The sequence below is a fragment of the Muntiacus reevesi genome, chromosome 2 (assembly GCF_963930625.1).
Source record: "Muntiacus reevesi chromosome 2, mMunRee1.1, whole genome shotgun sequence".
Taxonomy (NCBI): domain Eukaryota; kingdom Metazoa; phylum Chordata; class Mammalia; order Artiodactyla; family Cervidae; genus Muntiacus; species Muntiacus reevesi.
The window spans coordinates 216,768,518-216,777,685 of NC_089250.1; the positions used below are offsets into that span (position 1 = coordinate 216,768,518).

General features: G+C 38.9%; 1 protein-coding gene across 1 annotated transcript; it reads right to left on the bottom strand.

Moving 5' to 3' along the window:
- Positions 1-8,060: 8,060 nt before the first annotated feature.
- LOC136158619 (large ribosomal subunit protein uL22-like) lies at positions 8,061-8,667 on the bottom strand. The gene has a single exon (XM_065920427.1). It carries the CDS (start codon positions 8,655-8,657, stop codon positions 8,103-8,105), a length of 555 nt encoding a protein of 184 aa, XP_065776499.1. The 5' UTR covers positions 8,658-8,667; the 3' UTR covers positions 8,061-8,102.
- Positions 8,668-9,168: the final 501 nt, after the last annotated feature.

Consider the following 9,168-nt stretch of genomic DNA (forward strand, 5'->3'; position numbering starts at 1 on the left):
ACTTTTACTTTCTAATGACATTTTTATCTGTTACTTTCCTGAAGGCCTTTTCACCAAGAGTAAGTTTTCTTCATAGGCAAAATTGCTAGATATAGAGAAAAAATATAGTGTAAATATATCTTATGAAACATTTGACAGCTGCTTATATTACAAATCTACTTGTTTTTCTAAGATTCAGTTTAATGGGGCCTCCTGTACGTACCTGGTATTCCTGTTTGTTTTTTTTTTGAAAGAAGTTGAAAATACCTATTTATTCAAGCATTTTCATTCTTTATTGCTTTCTTTTTAAAAAATTTTTTAGTTGAAGGATAATTGCTTTGGTACTCCTTTCAGAAATTGAAATTGTGTTTTTCATAAGTGGTCAGAAAACAAGGAGACAGATATTCTAGCTAAGAATTTGGTGTTTGTAAAGGTTTCCTTTGTCCATGTTCTTGCTCACACTTTTGCAAGCTACTGTTCATGATAATATGTATTGACCAGACTTGGTTAACCTGTGGAAGAGTTTTATTGATGTGAGAATTTAAATATGTTCAATTCATAAGAATTCTTTTCTTTATTTGAATACTCTATTCATAGGCCAAATCCAAAATTTTGTATAGTATTTGGTATATTTTGTATGAGGATTAAACACATCATTATGTCAGAAGTTACATTCAAACTCAAAGATTCAGATTTCTTGAATGATTATCTCCAGAGGCCTTCTGTCCAAGTCCACAGACCAGTATTCACTAGGAAGAAGTTCAGTGACATAGAAGAAAAGACACTGGGAATTGGGATATTTATGTCCTGATCTTGGCACTGCCCTGGGAACGTGGCATCAATCTTGTGTCCTCTGTTTCTTAATCTGTTAAATGAGGCAATTGGACTACATCTGCATTTCTCAAGGTGCTCTAAGAACTGTCTCTGTAACAGTGCTTCTGGGGTCAGTTCAGTTCAGTTGCTCAGTCGTGTCCGACTCTTTGTGACCCCATGGACTGCAACATGCCAGGCCTCCCTGTCCATCACCAACTCCCGGAATTTACTCATACTCTTGTCCATTGAGTCGGTGATGCCATCCAACCATCTCATCCTGTCATCCCCTTCTCCTCCCGCCTTCAGTCATTCCCAGCATCAGGGTCTTTTCCAAAGAGTCAGTTCTTTGCATCATGTGGCCAAAGTATTGGAGTTTCAGCTTTAGCATCAGTCCTTCCAATGAACACTCAGGACTGATCTCCTTTAGGCTGGACTGGTTGGATCTCCTTGCAGTCCAAGGGACTCTCAAGAGTCTTCTCCAACACCATAGTTCAAAAGCATCAATACTTCAGTGCTCAGCTTTCTTTATGGTCCAATTCTCACATCTATGCATGACTACTGGAAAAACCATAGCTTTGACTAGACAGACGTTTGTTGGCAAAGTAATGTCTCTGCTTTTTAATATGCTGTTTAGGTTGGTCATAACTTTTCTTCCGAAGGGGAAGTGTCTTTTAATTTCATGGCTGCTGTCACCATCTGCAGTGATTTTGGAGCCCCCAAAATAAAGTCTGTCACTGTTTCCACTGTTTCCCCATCCATTTGCCATGACATGATGGGACCGGATGCCATGATCTTAGTTTTCTGAATGTTGAGCTTTAAGCCAGCTTCTTCACTCTCCTCTTTCACTTTCATTAAGAGGCTCTTTTAGTTCTTCTTCACTTTCTGCCAGAAGGGTGGTGTCATCTGCGTATTGGGGGTTATTGCTATTTCTCCTGGCAATCTTGATTCCAGATCGTGCTTCAGCCAGCCTGGCATTTTGCATGATATACTCTGCATATAAGTTAAATAAGCAGGGTGACAATATATAGCCTTTACCTACTCCTTTCCCGATTTGGAAAGTCAAGAAAGTTGTAAAAAAACTGTATACTCCATGGAGTATTCAAACTAAAATATTAAAGTTTATGTATATAATACCTGGGGTTTCCCTTGTGGTTCAGACAGTAAAGAACCTGCCTGTGATGCAGAAGACCCGGGTTTGATCCCTGGGTCGGGAAGATCTCCTGGAGTAGGAAATGGCAACCCACTTCAGTATTCTTACCTGGAGAATTCCATGAACTGAGGAGCCTGGCAGGCTATAGTCCATGGGGTCGCAAAGAGTCAGACGTGATTGAGCGACTAACACTTTCACATATAATACCTATGTATGAATAGATCACATTATGTATTATATGATATGTATAAAATTTAATATGATAAATATTAAAGTTTATATAATACTTATTATATGTTCTATTAATATTATAAAAATGTATGAAACTATACATTTTAGCAACAGTGAGGCTCTGAGAAGTATGTAGGGTTCAAAAAACCACAAACCACAGACCATGTAAAGTTTGCATTCTGCAAACTTTTTGACTACCAACCTTCTTCTGAGAAAGCTGTTCACATCACATGGGCTACCTGGAGGACACTGGATTTGGTGAGTGTAATAAATATCCTCTCCAGCTCTAACAGGCTATGGATATCCATAGAAAGATCTGGATTTGATGAAATGTGTCTAGGATTCATATTACAGGAGGCTGAGCTGTTTGACTCAAACTGTGCAAACAGTGAGGAGACCTGGAATGTTCAGAGTACACAGCGAGTATAGGGAGGCTGGTGAGCCTCCTTTTGTTTTACTCATAGGCGACATTGACAGCCTGGCCAGCATCTTCGCTGACCATGAGGAGGTTTGCATTGATTCTGATGTAAGCTGTCCTTTCCAGTTTTATCTCAATTTTTTGATTTGATGAGGGTGTTGTCATGGGAAGTTCCATGTTGAAACAGAAAGAGGACACAATTTAAGTTTTCCCAAGGAGTGGTGGCTCCCTGTTTTCAGTTTTCAATTCCTGTTCTGTTCTCCTTTGAGCGCTCTCTTCGTACCTTGTTGGGGCCTCAAATTTAAAATGTCACTTTTATTCCTACGATTTTGATTTTCTAGTTTAGGCTATTTTCTCAACTCATATTTATGTCATGGAAGAGTTTAAAAAACTGAGAGCTTTATTTTGTGGTCAAAATCTTTCTCTCCCTTAGGTCTTCTGGCTCTTGTCAGAAAATCATCAGTTTTTTAAGTCATTCATGTGGCTTCTGAGAAATGGGGGCTGCTGTGATTGATCTCTTGGCTGCAAAATTGAGTCTGCTCAGAACCTGGTAGAGACATGAGGAAGCCTGAGCATCCAGATGGTCTTATGAGCTGAATTCTCATATGTTGAAGTCCCCTAAAACTCTTATGTGTTGAAGTCTTTAACCCCCTAATACCTCAGAATGTGACTGTATTTGGAGATTTCTTTTTTTTTAATTTGTTGTTGTTCGGTTGCAGGGTCATGTCTGACTCTGCAGCCCCGTGGACAGCAGCACACCAAACTTCCCTGTCCATCACTATCTCCCAGAGTTTGCTCAAACTCATGTCCAGTGAGTCAGTGATGCTATCTAACCATCTCATCCTCTGCCACCTTCTTCTCCTTTTGCCCTCAATCTTTCCCAGCATCAGGGTCTTTTCCAGTGAATCTGCTCTTTGCTTCAGATGGCCAAATTCTTGGAACTTCAGCTTCAGCATCCATTCTTCCAGTGAATATTCAGGGTTGATTTCCTTTAGGATTGACTGATTTGATCTCCTTGCTGTCCAAGGGACTCTCAAGAATCTTCTCCAGCACCACAGTTCTAAAGCATTAATTCTTTGGTGCTCAGCCTTCTTTATGGTCTAGCTCTCACATGTGTACATGACTAATGGAAAAACCATAACTTGGACTATATGGACCTTTGCAGGCAAAGTGAAGTCTTTGCTTTTTAATAGACCATTTAAAAAGTCTTTATTGAATTTGTTACAATATTGCTTCTGTTCTATGTTTTTTTTTTGTTGTTGTTTTTGGCTACAAGCATGGTGGGATCTCAGCTCCCTGATCAAGGATCAAACCCACACCCCCTGCATCGGAAGGTGAAGTCCTAACTGCTGAACTGCCAGGGAAGTCCTGAGATGGGGGTTTTAAAAGAGATAATTAAGGTAAAATGAGGCCATTCCCAACAGAAGAAGCAGAAAGTAGGACACAGACACATATAGAGGGAAGCCCATGTGACGACACAGGGGGAAGGTGGCGTTTACGAGCCGAGGAGAAGGGCCTCAGAAGGATGAACCCTGCTGACGCCTTGATTTTGGACTTCTGGCCTCCAGAGTTGTGAGAAAAACTTCTCTGTGGAAGCCACAGAGTGGTGTTTGTGAATGCAGCACACAGAAATGAAGCAGACTCCCACCACTTCCCACACACAAGGGAGACTGTTGCCTATAAAATGTAATACTTTTAGTCAAAGAAATGTTCAGCTGACTTCTCAGTTTCTCTGCTGAGATAATGATGTTGGTGGTATCTTTAGCATGCTTCCTGGAAGAATGATCAGTGAATAAATAAGTAACTTGATAAAGAAAGAGCATCCAAATAAATGAGTGTTTCTTTTCACAGACGCCATCCATTGCCCATGGGAACAGTTCTTCTTGTCCCTTTTCAGACAAAGGAATACCATAGAGACAAAGTTGAAAACTACTTCTCCATGTGAAGGAGCTTTGGTTCAGCTGCAGAGCTAAACTCTCACCTCTGTATGAAATTGGAATTGGCTGTGAGTGATTATAAAGGAAAATCTATTGTCGCTGAAGGATCTTATTTGCAACAAAAGACAAGAACAGGTATTTCTTAGTGTCACTGTGTTCTAGTATGTGGTCTTTATGCTTGGGCTCCTGATTGCTTTCCTGTGCCTTGTTAAATTTATTGCTTTTCTGGACCCTGTAAAGAAAAATTGCTTTAAAAAACTATTAACTCTGGGTAGCACAATGACAAACTCCTGTATATGTTTTTACCTTTTCTCCTGAACCCATTGAATTTGTGCATTAGAAAATTATCATTATATGTTAAAAATTATATAACCCAGTGGCTGAGATGGTAAAGAATCTGCCTGCAGTGCAGGAGACCTGGGTTCAATCACTGGATTGAAATGATCCCCTGGAGAAGGGAATGGCTACCCCCTCCAGTATTCCTGTCTGGAGAATTCTGTGGTCAGAGCAGACTGGTGGGCTACAGTCTTTGGGGTCGGAAACAGTCAGAGAGGACTGAGCAAATAACACTTTCACTTTCTTTCACAGTAAAAATTGCCATCCTCCTCCCTTTTGCCTAAACATGTTTAGTTTCTCATTTGAATTACCTTTAAATCTTTGTTTCATAATTTTATTTAATTTGAATTCATATTAAACCTTTAATCAAGTACAGAAATGATTCTTTCCCCTTGATCTAATGTTACAAAGAACTTGTCTTCATATATAGGAATCGCCCATGTTAATTGTAGTTGTATCTAAATCTCAGTCTTTGTCTCCATTGTTATTTTTATTCATATATATATCCATCCAGGAACAAAGAAAATGCAATACAATGCAATATCAGAACTTCAAAACAGGGACTTCCCTGGTGGTCCAGTGGCTAAGACTCTATGATCCCAATCGGGGCCTGGGTTTGACCCTGCTCAGGGAACTAGATCCTGCATGCTGCAACTAAGACCCAGGGCTGCCAAATAAATTAAAAAAAAAAAAAAACAAAAAACTTCAAAGGAAGACAAAATGCATGTTTACAGGTAAAGTATCCTACAAAAATTCTAGGGTTGGGTAAAAATTCTGCTTCCAAACCTCCTAGCAAACCCAGTGAGAAAGCAAGCACATTTGTTTTCAAATTGTAAGTGAAGAAAAAAAAAAAAAACAAATCCTTATTAACTGTATGACCTTGGGCAAGTTTAGTAATCACCCTGTGCCTCTGTTTCTTCATTAACTTAATAAGAATGATAGAAGTAACTTCCTTATATAGGCGTGTTATGAGGAGTAAATCAAATGTGCCAGTATTAGTAAGGCATTTAAAACAGTGGCCGGCACAAGGTAAGCACTATTTCTGTGTTTTTAAAATAAAAAATAAAATAAATGCTAAGGAAAATTCTCAAGGAATGTAAAGTTTCACCCCGTATCTAATTTTAAAGGATAGCTCTCATTGGGATGTTCACCTTATCAATAGGAGAGTAAGGGAGGCAAGGTAAAAATGTTCTCTTATGACTTCTCTGTTGCAAACACATTTATGGGATTCGTGGAATGTTTTCTTGACTCATCCCTCAGTAAGCACCGAGGACAGAATGTTGAACTCAGGAAAAGCAATTTTGCAGCAGGCCAGGATAATATGTTCTGAGCCTGCAATGTTCTGATGATCGAACTTTAGCTCTAGATTATAAAGAAATGGATGGGCTCATTTCCTTCAAATAACCCTTCATAAATATCTCTTATCTTATCTGGGCATTTTATAAGCAGTGCAGTGGAAGCATGGAGTTATAGTGTCTGCTAGGGCTTCACATGACAGTACTGCATCCTGCTGATATAAAGCCAGGGAGTCAGCATAGCATTTGCTGGTTAATAGCAGACACACCTGCTTCATGTTACTGGCGATGCCGGTGGCTGGCTTGTGACTCTGGGCAAGTTATTTCACTTCTTAGGGTCCTTGGTTCTACTATGTCAGCCATTGCAACCTCCCAATAGTGCTTCGAGAATGAAGTAGATGGAGAACCTGTAGCATTAACACGATGAGTGATTACTTAGGAGTGATGACAAATGGGAATTTTGACTTTTCCTAGTTTGGCGACGGTACAGAGCCTCAGGCACTTCATCTGCAAATTGGGAAAGTAATAGCATTTTTCTTATATGGCTGTTGCAAACATGAAATGCAGGAGTGAAATACAGTGATTGACATTTATTTATTGCTTAATAAAGGTTACCTGTATACTTTATTCAATCTTCTACTAAATATTGCATGTTCTACTCTCTAATTGAAATGTGCTGTTAGTCGCTCAGACGTGTCCAACTCTTTTCAACCCCATAGACCATAGCCCGCCAGGGTCCTCTGTCCATGGGGTTCTCCAGACAAGAATATTGGAGTGGGTTGCCATGCCCTCTTCCAGGCTAATTGAAGTAACACTGGGTAAAAATGGCATATGTTATATATACATGTATCACATCTTCTTTATCCATTCATTCTTTGATGAACACTTAGGTTGTATGCTTACCATAAAACTCCAAGAAGAAAACATAGGCAGTATGCTCTTTGACATGGGTCTTAGCAATATTTTTTTGTATATATCTCTTAGTCAAGGGAAATAAAAGCAAAAATAAACAAGTGAGAACTAATCAAATGAAAAAGCTTCTATGCAGCAAAGGAAACCATTAACAAGATGAAAAAGACAACCTACTGACTGGGAGAATATATTTGCAAATCATGTCTCTGATAAGGGGTTAATATCCAAAATATATAAATAACTCATACAACATGAATTCAAACATCCCATTAAAAAAGGGGCAGAGGAGTTGAATAAACACTCTTCCAAAGAAAACATAGAGATGACCAATAAACATATGAAAAGACATTCAACATCACTAATTATAAGGGAAATACAAATCAAAACTACAATGAGATATCATGTCACACCCCTTAGAATGGCTCTCATTGAAAAGGAAAGAAATAATAAGTGTTAGAGAGTGGGTGGAGAAAAGGAAATATTCCTACACTATTGGTGGGAATGTGAATTGGTACAGCCACTATGGAAAACAGTATGGAGAATCCTCAAAAAATTAAGGAACTATTAAATGGTCCAGCTATTCTAGTTCTGGATATTTAACCAAAGAATACGAAACAAATTTGTTAAGATATGTGCACATCTATGCTCATCACAGCATTATTTACAAAAGGCGAGGTAGGGAAATCCCCAGTGTTCCTAACTAAGGGACACATCAATCCTTCTGATCTTCCCAAGTTTGAGCTTGAAATGGTTTGATTTTTAGCTTAGTTAGTTATGATTTACTTATGGCTTCAGGTTTTACAGTGTCCTGGGGTCTGAACACCATTGAAATGATCAATTTTTTTTTCTGTCTTTTAGCTCTGTCCTCATAATTATATCTGCTACTTAGTCATAAAAATTGCTAGGGGGTGGAAGGTTAGAGATACGTTGGCTGAACCATCCTTTTTATATTTGAGCTATTATAGATTTTTCTTTTTTCTTTCTTTTTTTTTTTTTTTTTTACTTTTATTTGCATTTATTTTCTGCGGCATTTATTCCCGGGCCATAAGTTTTTGTTTCTTCAGTTTCTTCTGGGATATCTTTTTCTTCTGTGCAACCTCCTCTTCTGGTTTAGGAACAATCTGTTCTTTTTCAGTAAGGATCATCTCAATGTGGCAGGGAAAGCTCATGTAGGGGTTGATCCGACCGTGAGTTCTGTAAGTCCTGCGCCGCATCTTGGGGGCTTTGTTCACTTGGATGTGCTCAATGACCAGAGAATCTACATCTAAGCCCTTAAGTTCAGCATTACTCTCTGCATTTTTGAGCATGTGTAGTAAAAATTCAGCCCTCTTTTTGGGCCACCGACCCTGCGTCCAGCCCCACTGTTTGACCTGTGCACATCTATCAACTCTACCATTGTAACGACGGAATGGCACACATTGCTTCTTTAAAGTGACATCCTTCAGATACTTGGTGGCTTTTCGGATATGCATACCCTTTATGGCCTGGGCAGTCTCACGAGTGTTCTTAAAGTGAACACGAAGATTTGAACCTCTTGATTTGCAAGATTTTGTGGGGTTTTCTGGGTCGAGTGAATAGCGCACCATTTTTAAGGGTCAGCTCAGGCCGCTTACCGGAAGAGATTTTTCTTTCTTTTGCCTGCCCTCACAGTTAAATCCTGGCTGGTGTCTCCTAATCACTTCCTCTTCCATCTATGGCAACTTTGCTTGGAATTTGCAAAGTCAGATTGGATTTACTGCTAAGGATGTATTCAGCCCTTTGCTTGTCTCTCTCTGGAACATATTAATAGCTCATTAATGCTTCTTTTTTTTTTTTTTAATTGCCACTGCTCTTTGATAGCTTTATAGAAAAGTAGTTTTTTTTCCTCCTTATTGTTACCATGGGGATGATGGTGTTTTGCACTGTTCTACATCCTAATCAGAAAAAGAACTCCCTCAACAACCTTAAAGCAGTTATTATTTTCTGATTATAAACTTTGGGATCAGTTCTGTGATTTATAAAGTTTATATTTATAGGATTCCTTTACATATTAAGGAGACAGCAGAAGGGTATTAGATGTATAATTGGAATTTCTGAACTACCAGATCTACTATTTAT

What these genes read in the sequence shown, in the direction of transcription:
- LOC136158619 (XM_065920427.1), bottom strand. Translation starts at nt 8,657, where the DNA reads ATGGTGCGCTATTCACTCGACCCAGAAAACCCCACAAAATCTTGCAAA.